The sequence below is a fragment of the Lonchura striata genome, chromosome 13 (assembly GCF_046129695.1).
Source record: "Lonchura striata isolate bLonStr1 chromosome 13, bLonStr1.mat, whole genome shotgun sequence".
Taxonomy (NCBI): domain Eukaryota; kingdom Metazoa; phylum Chordata; class Aves; order Passeriformes; family Estrildidae; genus Lonchura; species Lonchura striata.
The window spans coordinates 9,915,869-9,940,623 of record NC_134615.1 but is presented as its reverse complement, the minus strand read 5'-3'; the positions used below and the strand labels follow the sequence as shown (position 1 = coordinate 9,940,623).

Sequence of the window (24,755 nt, the reverse complement as noted above, 5' to 3'; positions counted from 1 at the left end):
GGCTGACCCTGAGGTGATTTAGTGAGCAGCCAAGTTCTGCATGAGCCCATCTGACCTGCTAAAAGCAGTGCAATCACCTTGAGTGGTGGCACTCAGTGCCTCAAAGGGTGCTCTGGGGTAGTCCTGGAAAGCTGTGAGATCAGAACCCCACAGTGCACAGGTCTGAGGAGCAAAGCAAGAGAGAGCTCTCCCCAGAGCTGAAGCCCTGGTGGACAGAGCACAGACCCTGTAAGCACAGAGAGCCGTGGAGAGGAGAATGGGAATCTGCTTTTCTGCCTTTGTAAGCTACTCATTAAAACCCACTGTGTTTTCAAGCTGCCTCTGAAGTTCAGTTTCAGTTGCTACCATGGTAAAAGCCTAGGAAAAGTATTTGTTTTCAGCAGCCTGTTTGCATTTACTTAATTTTTGAGCTGCTGAAAAGACTAGTAGCAGAAAATGTACTTAAGCAACTTTGAAAAGAATTCCATGGACATATAATAATGCTCAAGGAATTAAAAAAAATGTAGGAGTTGCATTTTAATTAGAATAGATCAGGTTGTTGTGAGTTTTTTGAAACTGTTCTCTTTCAAAATTTTGAAGAAAGGATTTCCTCATTTGTTTTGTTCAATAATAGCTGTAATGGCTTTTCTTAAAGAGCTTGTATTCATAATAATCTTTGTGTTTTAAAGAGCCAGTGGAGGAATTAAACTAAATCAATAGCAATAAACTGAATTCTGGCTCAGTTGAAAAAAGGAAAAAAAAATTACTGATTTCAATAAGTAGGATATTGTTCCAAAGCCTTAAATTCCTCTAATGTAACAACATATAGTGGATTTAATAGCCAGGTGTATGATGATTTTTTAAATCATATCTAATATAAGAAACAGGCTCGGTTGACCAGACACAGTTCATATCCCCATGACTGCATGTTTTGTTGTCTATTTATGGCAACATAGCAGAAAAATATTTTGGTCTATTCATTTGAATATACTACTCATCTGTTGTTCTCGTTGAAGAAGTAATGATGTGTTTAAATTGTTCATGTTCAGCTTTTTAAGTAATAAATAGCCTGAAATACGTGAGATTTTTCTCTTGGATTTTGCTGAAGGAGTGCAAGTGAAAGATATTTTCAGGACTACAGAAGGTGACCCTAGAAACATAAAAACAAATGAGCCAGGATTTTTTTGACTAGTCATGTCCTGGGGGCAAATAAGTCAGTACTGCAGTTATCTGTCTCCGTGGCATTCTGTGGCTTGGCTCTGTGCAGATCAGAGTTAGTGTTTTGCAATGAAGACTATAATGAGATTCAGAATATCTTGTTTCTCTGTAATTGATCTGTTGGGTGACTGAGTAATTATTTCATATTCATTACTTCAATTTCCTTTTCTGTAAAATAGTGATAATGGTACTTCTCTTCTGGAAATACATTAAGGTCCACAGGTGAAAGTTACCTTAAGATTTATTTTGATTTATTGGTTTTCCTTGTCCTCAGTGCCTAACAGTCAAAACCAACTTTGTTTTGGATGTCTCGCATTGGATTACATCACTTTGGCCAGTTTACCAAACTCATTATGTTTATCTCTTGGAAAATCATCCTTTGTTTTGTTCACAAAGCTAGTACTCAAATTCATGGAGCACTGCAAAGGGAAGGATGCTTTTGGAGGAGGGGACTGTCAGAAAGCACATAAGGATGAATAGTCTTGGACCACATGTGCAATTCTTACTAAAGCTGGTGAGAACTGCTCTAATGTGTAAGTTTAATATTAACCCTAGGAAGAGCTCTCTTTTCCAGGTGTCAGCCTACAGGTCAGGTTTGAGCCTGTCCCAGCAGGTGAGTACAGTCCTGATGTCAGTGCTTGCAGGAGGAATCTGTTCTTTGTGTGTTTCTGGGCTGGAGTCTGCTGGTGCAGTTCCTGAGGCTCTGCCTGCTGCTCTCAAACAAGGGGCTGGCTCAGCTGACTGGGCTTTTGGAAGGACTCATAACCCCAGGCAGCTCTGCAACAGTGCCCTGCATGTTTTACAGATAGATTGGAAATCTATTATTGCTCAGAGATACAGTGGAGGGGGGAGTTAGTCTCAAGCAATAAGATGAGACATTTTTTTTCTCTGAAATTAATTGGTCTCTTAGGAGAGGCAATGACAGGAGTATTCTGACATGTGCCTGAAGATCAAGGCACTTGTACTTCCTTCAGGCTTTTCCTTTCTGGAGCTTTGATGTTCACCTACATCAATCCTTTTAACTTTAGTGGTGCTGCTGTCTTTCTTCTGATTTGCTGGACTCGGTTTATTTTTTATCCTCTTTTAAGACACAGCCACTTAATGAGATACTCGAAGTCACCTAGTCATTCCTATAAGTTAATCTTGATGCTTCTCTGCTCATTCAAGTTTGTGACTAGGGGTATGTGTCCCACTCTGGGGTTTTTCTGGAGGGGCTAACATCTTGCTGCTTTTGCTGCTCAGACTAATTTTTCTGAGTCCTATGTAGAGTTATTTAGACCTCCTCAGATGCTGTTGGTTCACATCCTGAGCTTTGTGTTCTTGCACAATTACCTTTAATTTCTTTAAACAGTTGTCTCCTGTTTTGTGGAGTTGGTGCTTGGACTGCAGAGCTGCTGATGGAGATCAGACCTTGGCAGCTGCAGTTCAGGCTCCTGCTTACCTGGGGGTCACTCCTCTCTCCTCAGCAGAGCAGCTCTGGGCAGTCCATGTACTGCAGGACCCAAACAGCCCTCCTGGGGTCCAGGTTCTTGGCAGGCTGTGTGCACACTGCTGTGGAGAGCTCACAGAGGCAGACAGACTGAAATAAATGGTTGGAATTGGTAAACCGTTCTGAAGGATTGGGATTTTTAGAAAAATACATGATTGAAGAATTTCTGACCATCTCAGTTGCTAACACTGTCCACCCAGGCTTTGTGGGAACTCAAGAGGAAGATGTCATGTGTTTCAATTTAAATTTTGTACCATAGTGGTCTGCAGGCTAAATATACTCTATTGAGTATCCTTTCAGACAGTTCATATCCCAGAAACTAAAGTAGTAAACTATATATAGTCTCTGACATTACAAACCAGGTTTGTTTTCACCTTCTCCGTGGCTGAATTGAGATAGCAGGAGCTAACAGGTCCTCCTGCTGTTGTCTTCTATATTTGTGGCTCACCTTTCACTCTCTCATTTGTGTCCTTGTTTTGTTGTTTAGGCTTGAGCAGCCCATGTGCTTTGTGGCTCACCTATTTTAGGCATACTTCTGATTTCAGGTCCTGAATGCTTCCCTTCAGAGACCTGATTCCTTCCAGCACTGTCATTGCACGATAGATACAGTGTGGGGCTGGACAGAGTTGAAAAAAAATGTCCTTTTTCTATCAATAGCTCTGTTCTGGATGTTTTCTTGGTGGGTTCCTGTTCCCAGTTTCAGCTGAAATCCCCAGTGTGGGAAGCTTCAGGGTTCTGGTTAATTCTCAGCACCCCTTTAGGAATCAGCACAGCTTAATTTGCATCTTCCTTAACCTGTCTTGCTACAAAAAGAAAATAGTTTGCTACAGATTTCATGACTGACTGACCTGCTTGTTTCTGGGTTTGCTTTATGCAAAATTGTCAGGTTTAGGTCCAGAAAACTTCGGCACAGGCTACCAAATGGCTGTGGGTCATCCCACCGTGTGAGGCAATTGTCACCATGGGCAGCAGGGATGGCTTGGCTTGGCAAGCAGCTGCCAGTCATTGCTGTGGGACACTGAACTGCTTTTGGGGCACTTTTATCTGTTTTATGGTCAGTGCAGAATCCACTCTTCAGTTTATGCAAACTTTGTCAGAATTTGTGGTGGAACAAGAACATGAGACCCCTATATTTCACCATTTTCAGGATATTATGCAGGGACTTTTGCCAGCTGTAATTTGCTTACCTCTCTGCAGAACATGGCAGCAGTATTTTCTAGCATCCAGCCCTCTGTTTTAACTCCTCTCCTAATTTCTTGCACTGAGGAGATCTTGATGCACTGTTACTGGATTTCTGGCTGGCACTGCCCTGCTACCCATTAGTGACAAGTGCTCTTGGTATCAGCTAATATGAAATCCAAACCATTTATATCCTGGATCTTTTATCAGCTCTGTTATTTGCTTGCTTTCCTCTGAGTGATTTTGGCTTTGTGGTGCCAGGCCTTGGGGCTGTTTTTGTGGTCCAGCACTGATAATCAGTGTGTCTGTTTACACTACAGCTGTCTCTGCAATGCAGCTGGAGATTAATTTGTCACTGATCTAACAGCAGAATTCCAATCAATGATTTATTTGTTTTAATTCAGGAGCCTCTTATGAGTGCAGAGAAATGTCTGTGTGGTTGAGGAAAATGAATGCTCTGGGGTCTGTTGACTGCTGATTTAAGGTGGCGAGGTGGTTCAGAAGCAAAACTTCCTGAGTCCTGATAGAAGCTCTGCAGAGAAGCACTGGGGGGTACTTGCTGTTTTGGGAGTGGAAATGGCTGTACCAAATGTATTCTGTTCTTACTGGATATCTGTGCTGGGATACTAGTCCTTGATGGACAGATGGATCACTCTGCTTAATCATACCACTGGAGCCCTAATTCAAGGCTTCTAATTCACACCCAACTTTTTAGAGAGATAAAGTTAAAAAATTACCTTCTCATTCCCTGCTCTGAAAAACTTGATTCCTGTTGTTAGTTGCTTTCTACAATTCCACTGGCATGTGGTATAATGTTTCTTTAGGGAAGCTTTTCTGTAGATCACATTCTTTTTTTTGTTTCCTGTATACTTCTCCCAGCCTGATAACAACTTTTGTAAGTTTAGCTGGAGATGTTTTTCACAGCTGAGATGGATGCAGCAATTTCTCTGCTTTTTGCCAGACATTGAAACATTCACCTAAAGGACAGCAAGTGGCTTTTATGTGAGCTTTGATTACTCAGAAGAGTTTGCAAAACCACTGCTTTTTGTAAACCAGTTCTTTTATTCTGAATCTTTTCAAAGCAGTTTGTGTCAAGACTGATGGTTATTAAACCTGAACTGATGGTTATTTGTGAATGTATTTGTGATGGTATTTGTGAATCATGTCAAAGCAAAGTGTCAGAGATCTAAATCAGCAGGTGAATATAGCACATAACAGACTTCATTATAGGGCAGATAAATTCTAAAATTAATGATCTAAAATTTTGTTAACGTGGTTTGGGTTTTAGTGAGAAATACCAATGTCAAAAAGTTCCTAAAAAATCCCCCCACTGTTAAATTCCTGTAAAGAGCATTATCAGCAAGGAGCAGCGAGTACAGTGTGTTGTACCACAGCTGGGGGCTGTCAGGTGGGAACGTGGGTGAGAGAAACAAATCAGGGACTGAGACCCAGCTTCCACAAGGCCTGACATGATGGCAGGAACTGCTTCTGTAAACTCCACCTGGGAGGAGTTTCTGAGAGTGTGGCAGTAGCCAAGGGATGCTGAGTCCAGTTGGCTGGTGCTGGAGGCTGCCTCTTGCAAGGCTGCCTGTGAACACTTCTGTCTCTTAATTCTGGTGCAATCCAGCATGATTTGAGTGTGTTTTACCTGTCAAACACCTAAACCACTGCACTGTAAAATTGTGCTCTAGGTGCTCATACCTCAGTCAGGATCCATGAAGGGGGGCTGGAGCACAGAGGTCTTGCCTTTCAACCTTGGGAATGTAAGTGGAGGAGCAAAGAAAATAGCATGATGTATTCTTACAACAATTGTCAGTCATGGTGGTGAGAAAGGTGAAGGTGGAAATGATAGTTACAAGTTAACAAGATAGTTCAATTCTGAGTGTGCATTTTTGTTGTATCTTTTCAGACTTGAAATTAAAACGATCTTCTGAAATAGGAAGGGAACAGAAATGCAGCAAGTGCAGTTAGGGGATTTGCATCTTCTCAAACAAAAGCATGTTGCTGGCAAAGTACAGGCTTTTCTGAGGGATTTGATTTGAAGCCACTCAAATTTCAAGTCAGCAAGAACAATTGTGCTGGTTTGAATGTGTTTTGGAGCAAACTCTGGATTATGTAAGTTTGTTTTCAGAAAAGTTGACTGTCTAGAAATAACTCTTATGCAACAGGTCTGTTCCCTATGTGTGTATCCTAAGAGCCCCATCTCATCACTTCAGTGAGGAGAATTTGCTTTTCCTGGTTTTATTCCTGTTGGCATTCCTGCACAGCCAGGGCCACTCTCCTGTTGTGGCAGATCCCCACTGACACAGAATTACTTGTACCTGAGCAAACTGCCATTGACACAAGAGCTTTTGGCAAGTGTCAAGAGGGCCTCAGGGCTCTCTGCTGAGCTCCCTGTGGTACTGAGAGAGCATCTTAAACGTGAGAGGCTTCTTGAATCTGAGAGAAGCTTTTGTGGCTGACCCTTAAAATCAGCAGGCTTTATGAGGAACTGACTACATTAGATATAAACCCACTGAAATTCAGAGGAAGCAGGAACAACATGACTTCTTTGTTCAGTTTCCAGAGGAGAGGTCTTTGTTGGAGAGTGTGGAGGAGTGCGAGGGTGAATCCTTACCACCACACTGAGGAAACATTCTCAGTTAGCACTCCCCTGCTCCAAGTTAGTTAAATAGCTTAATAGCTGCTGTAAAAGAAAGTAAATTGAAAGGATGAAAATTTCAAGTAAAAAGCTTTTAAATGTAGTTTCTATGAGTAACAGACTTGGTGGTGAGGAATAAGCTCTGGGGTCAAGTGAGTGAATGTGGATAGACAGCAGGTGCCCTGTTGGCATCCTGAGAGGCAGAGTAACCTGCTGCAAGGACTGTGGGCAAATGGTAAACAGTGTTATCTAGAAATCTCATCACTTTGATGTAAATGAAATGTCATAATTGATCTGTTCAGCTCTCTGCTGTCAGCTGCCTGAGTGAGATGCATTACAATAGTGCACATGATATCAGGCTCAGTAACCTATCCTTAGCCCTGCTGCTGCCTGGAGACATCCTTAGATTCAGTTGTCTGGAAAATAATGAAATGGAAGTGGGGAAGGAAGTCAGGACTTGCAAGGGTATTTCCTAACTGACCGTGTTAGCATTTTTCTCTCATTAAAGACATGGAAACCCCAAGTTTCCACAGTGATTGTTGGGTGTACCTGGCACCAGAGGTATGTTGTGACAGTGGCAATATTGAGTTGTCCTTGCCAGGGTCACTTGGGCGTACCAACAGTGTTCCATAGATCCTTTTACTGGGCAGGTGGATTTCAACCAGCAGGGCATGACTGATGCATTAACTGTGGGGTTCTTAGGTTCTAAAGCAGGTGTGGTCCAGTTCCCAGAGTGATCTGGTCCCAGCAGGAAGGCTAGGTGGATTTATCCAGGCTGTATGGCACATCTTGCCTTTGGAAGTTATTCCTCTGAATTAGAGCCAATATCTCTGTTGTGTTTGCTGTTGTTAGAATTGGTCTGTTGCTGCAGCATTACCCTGTGGACATAATAAAATCACCTTTTATGCTGTTCATGAGAAACTAGGTTTAGTATTTCAAAAATTTAGGTACCCTGAAAAGGTTACCATTTAATTTGATGGAGAGAAAACTAGGAAATGTATGTTAATGAGCTGCAGCAATTAGATGTAGATTAAGTAGATTTCCATTATAACTTGAAAAAGCTGACATCTGGTTTCTAAATATGTAAAAAAATATTTGTAAAAAAATTTACTTTTTTTTTCTTGCCTGAGCAGTGTTTATCAGATGTAGCCAGACTGCTTTGAGCTTATTTGCTTTGGTTTTTCCGTTTGTAATCTCCTGATGTTTTGCCACATTGCATTCTCCATCTCCTTGGAACTCCATTGCACTGCAAACTTTTCCCAAAGCCTTTAAGTTCTATATTTAGCTTTGGCTTTTTATAGGCCATATAAAAAGTTATTTTTTCATTTTCTTATGTATTGTCAGCCATCTCCAGTTTTACAATGTTGTTGGAAGCAATGCAACAATCTAATGAGATGATCTGTTTGAGCAGCTGGTTTTAACCTCTGTGACATTTCTCATTTGGAGTATAAGTCTCTGGTTTCACTTCAGCACATGGTGTAGATTTTAATATTTTGTTTTCTATTCACTCTGTTATTGAGGATTTTTTCCTTCCTTTGGGTCAGACCTTGCAAGGAGGAATTGTAAACTAAACTGCCATGTGATAGATTTTCTGTGTTGAATCTGAATTTTTCTCTTGTTTTCTGACATCTCTCTCTCCAGCTGGGAGTGTGTGAAAGGTGTGAGCCAAAGAGGAATAAACTCTTCTCCCCCTTGAGAATAGAATTCTCTTTGGCATCACTGGTTCAAGGTCACTTGTAGCTGTGTTTCTCCAGGATGCATGTTCCTTTTCTCTGCATTCCTGAGATACCTGATACCTTGGAGGTGTTTTAAAGGGATCAGGAAAGTTCATTTCAGTCCAGCAGACAGAGGAATCCTGCACTCTCCAGATCCCAGTGCTCATTTTTTGTTACCTGGAAGAAATTGGAGACCAATTGTCATCAGAAAGTGTGTTCAAGTTATGTCCAGACAATGTTGGAGTCTTGTGGGTCACCAGTTTTGGCAATGGCAGCAGGGGTGACTGGACATGACTGTGCTCTCTGCAGGAGTGCTGCAGCATCCCCTGGTATCTGTTGTTCCTACAGCACTCTGTAAATTTGGGGGCTGAAGATGAAGCACCCTGTGTTGTGGTATCTAAATGCAAAATGTCCTTGTAAGCAACAGCACCTCACAAAGCAAAAGTGACTTTGAGAGGCTGTGGCACTTGTCACAACAGCTGTGCTTTTTGTGGCGTCAGGCATTTTAGGATTTTTCCCTTATTTTTTGGTAACTGTTGAAAGACTTGGGACTAGCAATGGAAATAAATACTCTCTGCAGGCTGCTCAAGCACTGGGCACTGAACCAATGTTCTGAACAATTGTCTGCTTTTGTAATTCAAAGCAAAAGGAATAAAAGGGGTTTTGCCAGTATTTGAGCATATTATCATCCTGAAGGCAAGACAAGCTATTAGACTTGCCAGAGCCATTTTTTATGGTTGTGTGTTTGTCAGCAGTGCAAAAGGGGAGGGAGTGGAGGAGAAAATGGAAAGAATAAAGAATAGCTGACCTTAACTTTGTTACACATGTTTAAAACTTTTTTACTTTGGTGCAAATGAGTTTCCCTCCATATCCTTCATCCCAGCTGTAACTTTGCAGTTGTTTATGGATGGACAGTTTGATGTAAGTAGTATTATAAGTCAAACAACTGTATCAGAGTAGGAGGCAGTTATGGCTGTACCTGCCCTGTTCCTCAGACAACACTGTCAAGGAATATTTGCTGCATATTTTTAGCAAGAATTCTCTGTAGAGCATTATTTCAAACATCTCTGTGCTCTGTGTGAGCAGTTGGGTGGTGAAATTCCATGTGGCTGAAATACACAGAGCATGTGGCTGAATCCAGAGGAGAAATTGATGGGAGTTTTTTTTTTTTTGAGCCCCACTTTTTGATTTACACAGCATTTATCACAGTCCATTGTACGTGAGGAGGATTAAATCAGCAATTACATGAATAATGACACTAGATAGTAACAACTGGGCAGCAATCACGCTTTTTCTCTCAGTTGTTAAATAACTAAGACAGCAGTTCAAGGTTTTGCAGGACTCCTGTTTGGCCCCAGGCACAGCCAGTTGTGCTCCTGGTTGTACTTGCATTGTTTCCTGGCCTGTGCTGTGCCTGGAGTAGCTTCAGTTCTGTGTGTGCAGCTGGGGATGGCTTTCTGTGGCCGAGCTTCCTTGTTGAAGTATTTGCTGCAAGTTGTCTGACTTTAAATACAACACTCTAATGACTCTACCACTTCCTTCTTGTACCTAACAGGACAGCATTCAGCAGGTACTCTTGATTTAGTGAATTATGTTGGTTGTTTTTATTTTTTGTCATCAAGCATGAAAGAATTCCTTGGAGTCATTTGGCTAAAAACTCTTGATTCTTTAACTGCAGTAGTAGAGTTGCAAGGCATTTATTGCCCATGTCCTACACCTTCAAGACAGAGCTGTATATTTTACTGTGTTGTATGGGATATCACAAAACTTACACCATTCTATCCCAGACCACTGTGAAAACACCAGTCACTTTAAAATACCTTTTTGGTCAGGAGAAGTGACTAAGTGCTAGGTTTTCTTCTAAGGTCATTGCTTGGTATTCAAACTCTTCTGTGAAGGTGATGAACAGTCCAAGTCTCACAGCTTTGGCTGTGTTTGGTAAAGCTGATTATTTGCCTCTAAACGTCACAGAACCCCAGGGTGGCTATAATTATATGATGGCCATATAGTTATATGGTCGAATTTTTTTTTAACTGTAAATAAAAATTCTCATCTTACAGAAGTGACAAGGATTAAACATTGTCTTGAGAGGGTAACTTTAATGCTGCTGCTACTCTGAGGGAAGGGTTTTAATGTCTAGAATGTCCTATGTCATACAGGAAATTCACTTTGAGTGACATTTTCTTTCCATATGCCCTTTACAAAAAAATGAGGAAGGGACTGGAGGCTGAGGGGTGCTGGATATCCCAAAGGCTTTGCTGTGGTTCCATTGTTCCTCCTCCCTGCTCTATGCTCATCAATGTGACAGTGTCACAGCTGGTGTGGGACAAAGTGCTCTCTCCTGATGCCACAGTTCATCCTCTGTGGCAAAGAACTGACTCCCCTTCTGTGTGGTATTGTAAGGGTACATTCATTAATGTTTCTAAAGCATTCAGAGCTGTGGCAGTGGAGCCTGTGCAGTGTGAAGTGACTTTTTCTGTTCTCTGTGACTGCAATTTGTATATTAGATATGCTGTGATTCAGAAGTGAAAATCAAGTCAATAACAAATCCTTTAAGATTTGTAATTTAATAATTTAATTGCTAATAGACTAATTCTGTGCTGTGTCTTTGTAATGATAATTTTTTTTTTTACTTGGTTCTTTTTTATAACCTGGGAGAAAGATTTAATTTTAGAAGTTTCAGTTGACAAAGACATGCTGGTGCTAGATAGGTATTTCAGGTCATTGTCATTGTATTCTATTTTTAAATTTAAGTACCAGCCAACTGAAAGAGCACCCTGTATCTATGCTGGGTGTTCTGCATCCGTGCTACAGAGCTGAATTCTTCCAAGCTTCAGCACAAGGCCAGACAGTTTATTTTTATTTTTTTTTTCCTGTTTAATGAAGGGAAATGTTCTAGCACCTTTTCATTATCACAGAACTAAAATTGGTCATGAAAACAATCCCCCTCCCTCCAGAGGCCTGCGCAGGCATTGGCCATTGTTAAGATGCTTGCCTATCAACAGCCACTCAAGAAAGAATTTTAAATGGTTTTGTGACGTCAAGGATGCACAAAAAAACACAGTCTGGTGCCAAATTGCCTCCATCATTGAAAGCACACAGTAAGAAGTAGATAACACGGAAATAAATCTTTTGTGCAGTAGCTATCTCACTATAGGCTCTAGCGGCTCCAGTAAGTGAGCGTGTCTGGTATAGGAATAGCTGAAGAAGATGAACTTTCAGAGCCTCATTTTCTAATTTATGATTCATGCAAAGCCAGCCTAATCTGTCTGACTTCCTGCTGTCTGGACACAATGTCTGCAGGGAGCTTGGACCTCGCAGAGGGAAACGCCCTGACAAAGTTTCAGCCTGCAAAAGTGAACACTTTAAGTACGGTGGACAAAAAACTGTATCTCTTGAACGAAAAGGTGGACAAACTGTTGCATTTCCAAGAAGACCTGACAGGCAAACTGCAGCGAGTGGACAGAGGCATTGCTGGTGTAGAAAATGGCATGAACAAGCTGACAGTATCCCGAGCAGCTCCTGCTGACACAGAGGCATTGCAGAAAGGCCCGAAGGAACCGGAGAGCGCTGCCCAGGCTGACGTGCAGAGCATGTGCTCAGAAGTCTTGAATTTGATGAGAGCTGCCCAGCTAGATGCCTCCAAGCATAAGGAGAGGCTGGCAAAGATAGAGAAAAGGGTTGATACACTGGATAAAGTTATTACATTTGTGGGAGAAGTATTAAAAAATTCTAAAGTTGTGGATTTCATTCTTAAGGGCATTGTGCCCTGGAAGAAGGGGAGTCTGCTGGAAATCCCTGTTGAGGTTGGTTTAGTTTTACTGTTCTTCATTTCACTTTATGACATAACAGGTCTTTAGGCTCTCCTGTCAATCTCTTGCATTATGTTGAATTCAAGTTTTCCTTTCTGTATTGCTGGTACAGGTTACTGCTGGGAACTTTGAATTGCAAGACTCTTAAGGCAGGGAGCAAGCTCAAAATAGTGTCTGAGGTTTCTGAAGGGTGCTGGGCAATCCTGTAATGGCTGTGAGAAGGAAATTGCTACTGGAAAGGAAAATTCAGTTTCTACCTGTGCTCAAGGCTCAGCAATGTCACCCAAATCAGTGACTAAATTGAGGCCCTAGTGAAAAGTATGAGTAGCATACTAGAAGCTTTTGGGGTTTGTTTGAGAGAAGCTTCTCTTTCCTTGTTTGTTCACACAGCACCAGTTCCTGAGACCTGTGCTGAGTTATGGTCATGTTACTGAGCAGATTTACACATCCTTAGACATCTTAGCTGTCTTCAGCTACGTTTTTGTGATGCAGCTGTGACTTCATCAACTCCATCAACATCATTTACTCCTGAAATCAAGTAGTTCTTGTGTTTGCAAGTTCCCAGACTTCAGTTCCCAAGCATTTCTTAATTATTGTGGACAGTGAGTGAGGAATAGGCAAGACCAGTACTTAGCTGATACGGTGTTTTAAAGTAGATCAACCTTGTTTTTTAACAGTGACAGACATCTGGAATTAGTTCTAGGTAATGGGAGTTTCTGTTTTTCACTGTGGCTTCTACCCCACCATGGGAATGAAAGAGAGGAAAACTGCAAGAGCTGGAATATGTTTATTCATTACAAATCTCCATGTATGTAGATATGTGATTACAGTAAGGAGAATTTAGCTCAAATGAAAATGTCCGTTGGTATTTTCCACCAAAGCTGTAAAATCCTTTGATGGGAAGATACATCTAACCCATTAGAAGAACAGGGCAATGCTTGATGGCAATGTACCTTTCCAAGCTTTCAGTGCTCTCCTGGTCTCCCTTTCTTAAGTGCCAGAGGCTGACAAGTGAGTTGGGCTGTTAGGAGACAGAGGAGTTTATTAAGTGCTTCCATTAGTGTTGAGAACAATAAATAATGCATTAGTTATCAACCTTAAATCTGAATAGAGATAAAGCTCATACTTGCAGTTCCAGCTTCAGTTCTACAGGTTTTTGGAGAAATGGGAAATTCTGATGTGTTTTTTGTAAAGCTGTGTTATTGCAGTCACTGCCTGCACTCGCTGCAAAATGCCTGGAGACAGATACTGTCCTTTGCTTGATTTTGTGGATAGGTGGATAGAGATTGAGGTGAAATGTCTTGCTAGTGACAGCCTGGTGGAGTGGGAGGGGGTGGAGTTCTGTGTCCCAGGCTCTAACACGTGCCTTGGTTGGAGAACAGTCAGGGTGTAGTGGGTGAGCACCTTTATGGCAAACTCCAGTTTTGCAATACGACCATCATTGTCCCCCTATTTTGTCTCTGGTCATGAACACTTTTTGAAATTGGAGCATGAGGTCAGTTATAAGACCTTAAGTCTGTGCTTTGATCACAGACTGCTGAGTGATACCTGAACTAGGCTCGAGTTAGATTGTGTGTACGTGACCTGGCTGGGAAACGTGGAGCAAAGCACAGGTGAACCAATTACCTTGTGCTGAGCCAGGGCCTGACTTGGTCTGGTTTTTGCAGCCTGTTGTGTGCCAGCAGCTCAGACATGTCCAAAGAGCTGCACAGTTGCAGGGGGAGCACAGAAAAAGAACTTGCTGCCTGCTTGTTCCTGTTTTCCAGCCTTTGCTCTTTGTACCAGAGCTCTACTTATCAGGGGCTGGGCTGGGAGCGGGGAGGTCGTGTTTGCATTTCTGGGTGAAGCTGTTTGTGGCAGCATTCCAGGCATGCCTTGGGAATGCTTATGGAAGAAGTTTTGTGAGGTTGGAGTTAACAAAAAACTATTGAGCTTCCTAGGTTCCAAACCTCTAACTTCTTACTTAAAAACACCAGCATTAAACTGTCACTTACCCAAGGCTTTCTTTGCATGTAGGATTGTGCCAGAATAATGTTCACCCTGGTCATTGTTGCAGGTTTGCTTAGAGCTGTAATAAAAAGGGTAATGATTTTTTCCTACTTTTACTCTTTGGGTGCCTTGATTTTTTTGGAATGGGGAGGTGGGGAGGCTCTGTTCAATCTGTAGGGCTGGTGCATGAAATCCTTAACTGCTTTTACTAACAGGTGAAGGGCTGATGTGCAGATGTCTTCTAATCAGTTACCTGCAGAAATACTTTGTGTTGCTTATTTGCTTGTACAAATCAGGATAGGAGGCTAGATCATCACTAGATTTTTAACTGTATACCAGCCACAGGAAATATTATGCCTTTTCCTAATTTTGTGTAATGCTTTTTGCTACATAGAAGTCAGTTGTAATTTGATTTCACATGTATTGCTGTGTGAAGTGTTTAGTGGTCCTGCTACAAAATATCCCTCCTCTCCAAGTAATTGGGAGAGAAGCACTGCTTAAAGATAAAAATCTGCTTCTGTTTTTAATCATTCCAAATGTGACATGTGAAATGTCAAGTACATGCACAAGAGTTGATATAAAACTAGACATTATTTTTTGGTATCACCTCTTATTGGGTCAAATAATTAGACAAATATGTTTTGACAAATATATTTAGAAACATTGTTTTTTGTTCTGTCACCAGCCAAAAAGCAACAGAAATACAGCATCATTTCTTTTTCTACTGTCTCATATTTCACATGTCATACTTTTTTTTATCAATGTGAGTAAAGATGACAGGAGGCAAAAACCCCGACAAGTGAAAATTTTGGAAAGCAGTGAGCTAATGTATTAATCTGTTATGTTGTTTTAAAAGGATGCCTGCCTGCAAAGGCAGGGAGAGACTGGAGGAAGGAAGTAAACACAGCACTGACTAATAATTCAGAAGAGGTGTAACTGTCCATTTTTCAAAGTCTGAACCTAGTGGGAAATAGACACTGTTAGCTGTAACTGTAATTTCTGTGTTGCCCTGTCATTTTTAGGCCAAAGATAAGTCTGAGGAGAGTGGTGCAAAACCTAAGCATGTGCTTAGTAACAGAGGAACCCAGACTGAAAGCAAGAAGCCTCTGGAAGGTATGTATCACTCCAGGCATGCTGCAAGCGTTGACTCCAGAATGTGCAGCAGACTAACTGGAAATTAATAGCCTGCTGTTTCCTACTACCTGAATTACTTAGATGTAATTCAGTAACTTTGCCCTCAGTATACTGAAGTAGAATTGTTCTCACCACCTTCACAAGATTATTTATCCCCAGGATCAAGCACTACAAAAGGCTAAAAGACACAGAAATTAAAAGGAACACTTCTGTTTAGCTGAGGTTTTTTGAGTTGGGTTTCAGTGAGCTGAATTCAGAGAGCAGAGCTTGTTTGGAGATACTGTGAAGATAGTGGCCCTATCACATAGCAAACCCAGTAAGTTCTTTTCCATTAATACCTCTGAAGCAGCCCTCCCTCTTCCCCCTCTCTGAAAAAGGGACGTGTTGACACTGGAATATCTTTTTTTGATCAGCAAGCTTCACTGGTGTGTCAGGGCCAGATTCCTATTTAGGGTGCATCTGTCAGGGCATTGCCCTGTTGCATCCACTGTCAGTGCCTGTGGCGTTGCAGCAGGGTGAACATGATGTTGAGCAGGCCCTGTCATGCTGCTGTCTTCACAAATTGTCAGTGAATCCCTTGCCTTATGGGCAGTCCCCTTCTTAGCTTCATGGCTTTGGAAGTGACTAAAACAAAGCAAATGGTCACAATTCTGACTCAAAAGCTACACAGAGTTGTGAGCTAACCTTGGCTGCTGGTGATCTGGGCATGCTGAATGTTAATAACCACAGCCACTGTCATGGGAAGGCAGTGGAGAACCTTTTAGTCCTTTTGTGGAAACTGCAAGTGGGCTCTGTCCTGTGCCTCAGAGTCCTGCTGGATGTGTCTCTACCCCTCTAACTGGGGAGAAGGCTGTAGTGGGATCAGGAGGGTCCTGCAGGACCTGCAATGCCTTAAACTACCTGTTATATTTGCCCACAGAGTGATTTCAGATTTTAGATACGATGAACTTGAGCCTTACAGGTTTTTTGTTTCCTTTAAGGAATCCAAGTCCAATCTGTGGCACTGCTGGAAAGGCACCAGAACAGGTGAATCTCTGAGCATTAGTAGTAGTTTGAGCCTGATGGTGTAAGGATTTTAAACCTTTTGGGGAATTCTTGCTATCTTTTCAGGTGTAACTCTGTAGGTTATTTTGAGAGGTGTGTTGCTTTATTCCTCCTTTGTTTTGCCATCACTTTTGCCAAAGATTATTTATTAATGGATTATTTTATTCAGAGACAAAAAGCGTGAAAAAGCTGGATGAAAACAAGGGAGCATGTGAGAAGGTGAACACTTCCAGTGCTGTAGCCCACAAAGCTGACTCCAAACCCCAGCTTAAAGACAGGACAGCACAGCAGCAAGGGGTAGAAGGTGCTGGCAAAACACAGAGCTCTAAGAGCTGTCCACAGCAAAAGGACATCGATGTCAAAGCTGTGAATCAACACAATGGTCTTCCCTTCGTACATCAAGATCATGCAGACAACCAAAATGCTCCTGCTAAAGCACAGAAGGTGGACAGAGCCCCAGGCCTTGATGAGTGCCACAGGCAGCTTGTTCATCAGAAAGCTGGGAAGAATGAAAACAAAGCTCCAGCATTGGGTGCAGCATCCCGGGAAGCTGTGCCCTCCACATCCCGGGCCGTGTCTGACACGGGCTGTGAAGTGACACATACCAGGTAATGGCCTTGTGGTGGCTTTCTGTGGGACCTGAAACCTTTCTAGGTGTTACAAGGGAGAAAAGCAAAGCCAGGCCATTAAAGGAGACAGTTCCTGCATGGTGGGACCTTACAGGGGTTAAGGCAGAAGGCACAGGTGTAAAGTTCTGTGCAGCCCAGGGCTCAGATGGACAGAGGGGTTTGAGGCATCAGCACTTCTGTGTGCTGACATAGAAAGGTGACCACACAGAGGAGCTCAGGTGGTTATAAACCACTCACTCAAACCACTCACTCCCAGATCCTTGGTTTCTATAGCTATGGGGATGAAAGGAATTTGAGATATTTATTAGTGTATGTCAAAACAAGAACTTGTGTTTGTTGTTTTCAGTGTTTTGGTCACCTAAAGATTGTTCATGTATTATTCTCTATCGGACTAATATGTTCCTCATATAGGTGTTTCCTAGTCCATTTTCTTCTGGATTATTTATCTAGTATTTATTTTAATCCCATTTATTTAAAATTTGAAAAGGCCACACAACAGAAAACAACAAAACCCACAACCAAAAAACCCCTCCCAACTAAACCCAAACGAATGGAACTTCTGTGGCAGATTTTAACTGCCAGTACTTCTCTGTCTGGGTGGGTGGCTGTAAAGTGGTTTATATGTGTCTATGTGGGGGTGACAGACACTCATCCATACACACCCACAAATGTATGTATGACTTGGGGTGGGGAATTTCTCCATTGTTCATGTGTACAAATTTGGTGTTTGAGCCCCAGATTTTGATTTGGGGATGAGGGAGGCCAGCAGGTAAGTGGAAGGCAGAAGCTGGAGTAAACCCCACAGGCAGTTGCAGCCCAGGGCATTGTCATGGTTTGGAGTGTGAAGTCACATGAGGGTGGTAAACACCTCTCTAAAATGGATGTGACTTTTAATAAAGTTTGTAAACCCACACAGAGGCATCAGAGGAACATTGTGTTCCCCAGTTTGGAGAAATGCCCGAGAGTCCCACTGTGTTCAGGCTTGTCTAGATAGCAGAGGAAGTGTTTACTCAGAGCTGGTTTCAGCTGCTCTCACAGCTCACACCAGAGCAGCTTAGATCCAGCACAGCACCAGGGTGTTAAAGTGCAGAAAAATGAGACATTTCAGACTCTTGTTTTACAAAAGCAGAAACATTTTCTTCTGTAACATCTTTTGTAATGAGGTTGCTCCACCAAAAGAGGCAATTATCTTTGTGAAAATGAGGTGTGTTCTCTCCCAGACATCAGAAGCTGTCTTCATTTGCCATTGTATAAAATCTGCTTTACAGCTTCACAAGTTTCAGTTCAGCCTCACTAAAATCAGACTGCTCGTGACAGTTGGAGCTGTAACAGTTGACTCAAACATTATCACTCAAATATCTTTAATGGAGTTTAGGAGCACAGAGAATTGGTTCTAACCTGTATTCTTTTTAGGCAGCACAAGAGGGGAAAAAATCATTAAACTTTTCCAATAGTTAAAATGCCAAGGAAAATAGTACTGATGGAGTGAGAGAGTTTGTCAAAGTTTGATTTTTAAGAGAAGGCTGTGGAAAGAATGCTATCCATCAGAAGACCCAAACACAGATGGCTGAGTGTGCAGGTCAGCCAGCTGAAAGAGGATACAAACCATCAGATTTGTGGAGGCATATGAGCAGCCAGCCATTTAGCTAATCAGCCTGTAATTTGTGAAGGCAATCACTATCCTCGCTCTGCCCAGATGATGATGTTTTATTAGACCAACCATAATAATTGCAAAAAGTGGGTAAGTTTTCAAATGTGGGATTAACTCTTTGCAGGGTGAGGCATTTTGTTCAGCAGAAGGGCAGACATGTAGAGAGATGAGGACACAGAGAAAGAACCAGCATGCTTTTTGGAGCTCTCCCCTTAGTGTTCATGGGTTGTTCCCAGCAAGATTGGTGCAGTTAGGTCTTATCCATACTATAGAAGTGTTCAGGTTCGGAAAAGTACAGATTTTTCTTCCCGAAAATTACAAAATCCAGCTGGCCACCTGCATCAATATCAAATGTCTCCTGTTTGCTCTCCAGGATATCCATCAGTGTACATATGACTGACATGAAAGAAAAGATTGAGATGGCCAAGGAGGGAAATGTAAGTGACAGCAGAGGTAAAAGTTCCAAAGTGAAATCCACATCAGCAGACTTGAAAGGAGTCAAGCCTGACAAATTAAAACTTCAACAGGGTCCTAAAAACATCAGCTCCAAGCCAAATTCAGAAGTTAAAGGGGACAATAAGCAAAATGAACTTGCACCTCAAACAGGGAAGCAAAAGCCATTCCTGAGCAAACCCAAACCAGGTGAAAAAGCTGAAGAGAAATCAGAATTAAAATGCGAGCCCATAACCTCACAGAATACCTCTGCAAAGGAGCCTGTGAAAGATGCAGGGGTAAAAGTGAAAATTCATCAAGAAACAGCAAAAGCAGAAAAATCCCCAACAGATACCAAGTCTGAGAGGAGGGAATCTGAGACTGCAGGGGGAAGCAGACACGATGCTCAGTGTACAGGAGTGGCACCAGAGAAGACCAAGTCTCTGGCAGCTGGCAGAGCTCTTCCCACTCTAGGAGAAATCATTGGTAAGTTGCTCAGAGTTACTCCTGAAACTTGTGTGTTGAGGATTTTGTGCTATTCCTGCCTGTTGTGTAGACAATAAGAGCAGGAGCAGTGCTCAGTGGAACACCCATGTCTTACACTTCAAGGGCATTTTGTATTGAGTACCTTTGACTATGTGACTAACAATTCACAGATTCTTTTAATAGTAACTTTCCTTTTAAAGTGTGTTTTGGGGAAAAAATAATTTGAAATAAAATAGCATGAAGTGTAGGTGTGATGAGAAGTGCGAGAATTTTGAAAAAAATAATTTTGTTTACATGAAGCATTTGTCCCTTCAGATAAGAGTGTGCAAACCAAGCACACTTTAGCAATTGAGCACAGAAAAGTACTGCAGGAAATGTTTCTTGTTGTGGCCTGTTGTGTTATTGGCCATGGATCTCTTGGTTCCTGAGGGAACACTTGGGTGCTTTGTCTCAGAGAATGCTTTGTTTCTCTCCTGGCAGCACATGTGTGTGTACATTCCAGAATGTACAGACATGGGCAGATGACCTGACTGCTCTGGCATGCTGAGCAGGGGCTGGAGATGAGTTGAATACATGTTAAATTGCAGCCTGAGATACCTGGAGATTAATTATAAAATTGCTTTTACTGGGGGACATAAAAAATGGGTTTGATGAAGCTTTACCCTAGAAAGCCTTGGATATTAAGTGATCACAGTTAACTAATTTAGCTTACCACAAACAGACTAAACTTAGTAGTTGTAATGCTAATAATTTTAGATTTAATTTGGAAATTGTCTGCAAAATTCTTGCTGCTAAGAGGAGCCTCATGATTTTATCAATCACTGTCCTCATTCCTCAGTGCTGTGTATTTCTGCTGGTTTTTCTGGCTGTCACATAACAAAAGATGTGTAATTTTTTTCAAACTTTCGGGTAGTAATTTCTGGTGGCCCTTTCTGTTAATGCATAAACGAAGATGTTGTTCTCCTAAAGGTGTCCAGTGGGTTAACTCCATTAAAAAACCAGAGTGGAGGTTCAGGAGGTGGGATGCTGATCTCAGTTCTGGGACTGTGTTCCTTGTCTGTAAAAGGCATTTAGGAGGGAAAGCCCCTCACATCCTGTGGGGTGAAATCCGTGGTGTGAGGAGGTGGAAGAGGGCAGTGATGAGTGCAGACATGTCAGTGAGCAGCCTGTCTCCCCTGCAGATGACAGCCCCTCTCCTCCAGCTCCCTTTGAGCACCGCATCGTGAGCGTCAAGCAGGCGGAGGTGACCACGAGCTACTCCGTGTGTCGTCACGAGGTGCTGGGGGGGTAAGTGTGGCTGTCCCCACTGTGCTGTGCTGCTGGGGAAAGGCAGCGAGCTGCAGGCTCTGCAGCTGGCCCCAAGGTGTGTGTGTGATGGACAGACTGCAGCCAGAGGGGGTGGGTTCATCCTGGAGCCCTTTGGGTGATCACAGCTGCTCCTGCATCAAGGATGTCCCTTAGATGGCTGGTTTCTGCCCCAGCCCCATTTTCAGATGCCTCATTGCCATCCTGGTGACTGTTTTTTTAATTTGTTTTAATAATCATGGCCTCAGTGTTGTGAGAAGAACCTGCAACCTTAAGGCAGGCAGATTCAGAGCATTTGAAAAGTCAGCAAAGCCTATTAGGTCAGGCAGCTTCCAAAATATTTTTTTTTTTCTGTGCTGAGCTGCAATTACAGAAAACTAAGGAAAAGTTATAATTATTTTTACCTTATGTTTAGTTTTCACTCATAGGAAGTCTGCAGCTGCTTCAGCTTTTGTATTCTAGTATCCTTACTTATGTGACAAGAAGGCTTGATTTACACATTGATCCACATACAAATATGGCTTAATAAGTATAAGCAATATGATGCAACAGCAGGGAAGATGGTGCTTAGGACTCATCCCAAGGGGCATTAACATATCTGTGTGGCATGGAGGAGAATTTACAGAACGCCAGAAATGCAGGCTGTGGAGTGGCTACAGTTACTGGTCTTATGGTCATTTAAAAAGTTCTGGGATCAGGACAGAAATACCCTTGTTAATAGACCCACTAACATATCCCTGAAGGACAGCAAGGGGGTCCAGTTACAGAAGGGAGCCAGAGCATGGCCAGGCCATCATGCCTCAGCAGGACCAACGGGGCTTAATATTTTAATGTAAGCACTGAACAACTGGCTGGAAAGATAAAACTAATCCTTCATAAGCTGAGAGAAAGAGGAGCTCTGTGCTGCTGGCCACCCGACTCTGTTCACTTTGTACTGGGTTATTTTTGCTCATGATAAGAATAGTTCCAGGAGAGGATTCAGTGCTGAACAGCTTTCCCATCTTTTCTTTGGATCCACAGGGGGCGTTTTGGGCAAGTCCACAAGTGCACGGAAATATCGACGGGGCTCAACCTGGCAGCCAAAATCATAAAAGTGAAAGGAGCCAAAGAGAAGGTAACCACACTGCTGGGAGCTCTGGCCCTGCCCTCCCTGCCAGGGCCAGCATCCCTGCCCTGAGCTGCCCTGTGAGGAGCAGCTCATCCTTGGGTACCATCAAATACTGCAAAATCTTGAACTTGCTGTGACTCTTCATCATCTCCTGTTTTCATTATTAAACCCACAATCCCCTTGAGATTTGTGCTGTAGCTGTTGTTGGGCTTTATAAATAGTTCTGTTTTGGTATGTTGAAATTCAAGGAGTCTATTTTTCTCATTTTTTGTTACTTTGTTATTTTTTTTTCAGGAGGAAGTAAAAAATGAAATTAACATCATGAACCAGTTAAATCACGTGAATCTGATCCAGCTTTATGATGCTTTTGAAGCCAAAAATAATATCACTTTGATAATGGAATAGTAAGTTTAAATCATCTCAGGAATTGTCAGGTGTTGGGGTTTTCTCAGGTCACTAAAGCAAATAGGGAATGATAATTCTGAGCTGTAAAGAAGTGAATGGTTTCCCAGCCTAAGAGAGAGTTGATCTCATTTTCAGAAGGAAAAAACAATGTTTTAAAGGTAATTTCTTCAGGTTAAAAGCTTGTCAGAGCTTCACCTCTGAGTAATTTTTTTTTTCTGTGCAGAATTAAGTTCAGTTGTCAGCTCATGTGAAACAGCTTTCAGTTTGAGAAGTTCCATTTAGTAAATTTTGTAGGTTGAAGACTTATTTTCCCATGACTAGTAAGATGAGAGAATAGCAGACACTTTAGTACTCCCTGTAGGTTCTCCAGGTCCCACAGGATCACTAGGTCATGTGGGTTTGGGTTTGACATGTGTCCCCCCAAATACTAGTGCCAACTTTCCCGTTTTTGAATTTAGATTGAAACTTAATTTCAAGAGCAATAAGTCTCTTGAAGTCACTGAGGCTGCTGATACACTTTGTATTGGATGTTTTGTTAGGACCCTCAGTTACAGAGCCTAATTCCCAACCTGAAAATAAATCAGGCTAATGCAAGATTTTAGGGGTTTTAACGCTTTCCTGTGTGGAAATTTCAGTCTTGATGGTGGGGAATTATTTGACCGGATCACAGATGAAAATTACCATCTGACAGAGCTGGATGCCATCCTGTTCACCAAACAGATTTGTGAAGGAGTCCACTACTTGCACCAGCATTACATTCTCCACTTAGATCTGAAGGTCAGTTGTTTGTGCTCTCTGTGCTTTAGTGGTGCTGCTTTAGGCACCACAGCGTCTCTGATTACTGAGGAGTAATTTCCTATTTCATGGACTCACCTCGTAAAGGAATAGAATTAATAGCTGCAATGAATGGAGCTTTAGAGATTGATTACTTTTTTCCAATGTCTGTTCAGTAGCTTGCTTGGAATCATCAGGATCCCTGGGCTTTTGCCTGTCTTAAATGAGAAATTTTTCATTCTCTGTAGCATTAAACAATCCCTTTTTATCATGGATGAAAAAAACCCCATCCAAAACCTCCTTGGCTAGAAAAGCCCACAGTCTTCCCTCTATTTCCCCTACCCTTTTTTAACAGTGTACAAATACCTGTTCAGTCATCTTCTATAGTTTGTACTTTTTACTGCCTGGAACCAACCTGCAGCAAAATTGCAATGTTTTCCTAATGGTCCCTTAATAATGGATATTTTTAAACAGAAATACAGACTTTTTTTCCTGCCTGTTTATTTAGCACCTTACGTTTAATGACATTAAACCAGGCTGGCTCATAGGCAGTTCTGCAGCTGGACCAAATCAACTCCCACATCCCACCTTGAAAAACATTCTCACTGGGAAAATAATAATTTTGGGTGCATTTGATCTGTTTTTTGTGGCATTTTATGGAGGGAATTTTATACTATCTTTTGCTAGATATCTCTCTCAAACATTTAACTCAAAATGCCCTCTTCTCTTTTTGTAGCCTGAAAACATCCTATGTGTAAATCACACAGGAAACCAGATTAAAATTATTGACTTTGGATTAGCAAGGAGGTAAGAAAGTTCAGTTATGAATTATTTTAAAAAACAAAACCAAATCAAAATCACCAAATCATATCTCTGATATGTTTCTGGTAGTTCTTTGGTGGGGGGTTGTGTTTTGATGGCTCTGTAATAATTCTGTGTGAATGAGTTAAGCATTATGCTTTTGCAGGCATGAGCTTTCTGCTGTGTGCATTAATTATCTAATTACTTTTTCAAATAACATTTCTCTTGGATAAAGCTTTACTACTGTTCTAATTATCTCAAAATTATTCCCCATGTAGAGCTTTTACTCTAGGGACTCTGTGAAGGCTCCCAGAGACTTCTTGACTGCAGGGTTTCATGGTGCAGGTTCTAATTGTAGAAATTATCTGCTAAACTCTCTAAGTAGCTACACTGATTGAAGGAAAAAAAAAGGAAAAAGAGCATATTTGAGCCATCCCATGTGAAACAGGAAACCTTCAGAAAAATAGACTTTTCTGCATTCTTTTACTTTGCTTGCATGAGTTTAAAGAAAAGCAGTGAGAGCGTAGGTCAATTGCCTTAGAATAAAAAGGAGTTATTTCTATTATTAGGACAATAAGAACAATAATATTTCTGTAATTATTTTCTAAACCCTTTAAGATTTTCCTTCAGCTAAAAGCTGGTACATTCATGCTTATATATATTTATGTGCTTGTATATAAGTGTCTGTTCAAGGACTTTGTCTCCATAAAATGCTTGTGAAAGAAAAATATATACATTGAATTTGGTTTTTTTTTGGGCTGGTTTTTAATTTGGTTGGGTAAAGATACAAGCTGCTACTGAAGCAGTTTTGGGAATAAAATCATCCGGGAGAAAGAGATTTCCTAGCAATGCTGTAGTGGTTTGTTCTGTCTGAACACAGATGTGAGTCCAGCTGCTGTCAGTGGCAATTGTTACTGATTCAGTTTTGTAACCTTTCCCTGTTTTGCAGTAGCAGAAAGAATGG

At 41.7% G+C, this 24,755-nt stretch overlaps 1 protein-coding gene across 8 annotated transcripts in view; it reads left to right on the top strand.

Annotated features, from left to right (window-relative positions):
• Nucleotides 1-24,755, top strand: part of MYLK3 (myosin light chain kinase 3) — a 44,181-nt gene that overhangs the window by 13,180 nt on the left and 6,246 nt on the right. For 2 of the 8 annotated variants that reach the window (XM_077786310.1, XM_077786309.1), the window contains exons 1-10: nucleotides 1,204-1,810; nucleotides 14,050-14,115; nucleotides 15,045-15,135; nucleotides 16,370-16,808; nucleotides 18,854-19,398; nucleotides 20,580-20,685; nucleotides 21,724-21,817; nucleotides 22,106-22,215; nucleotides 22,852-22,993; nucleotides 23,727-23,797. In XM_077786310.1, coding sequence (XP_077642436.1) covers nucleotides 1,631-1,810; nucleotides 14,050-14,115; nucleotides 15,045-15,135; nucleotides 16,370-16,808; nucleotides 18,854-19,398; nucleotides 20,580-20,685; nucleotides 21,724-21,817; nucleotides 22,106-22,215; nucleotides 22,852-22,993; nucleotides 23,727-23,797 — 1,844 coding nt within the window. In that variant the 5' untranslated portion in view covers nucleotides 1,204-1,630. Of the gene's footprint in view, nucleotides 1-1,203; nucleotides 1,811-8,849; nucleotides 12,028-14,049; nucleotides 14,116-15,044; nucleotides 15,136-16,369; nucleotides 16,809-18,853; nucleotides 19,399-20,579; nucleotides 20,686-21,723; nucleotides 21,818-22,105; nucleotides 22,216-22,851; nucleotides 22,994-23,726; nucleotides 23,798-24,755 lie in introns of those variants that run through there. The other 6 variants (XM_021540376.3, XM_077786308.1, XM_077786313.1 and 3 more) reach the window with 5 other exon arrangements.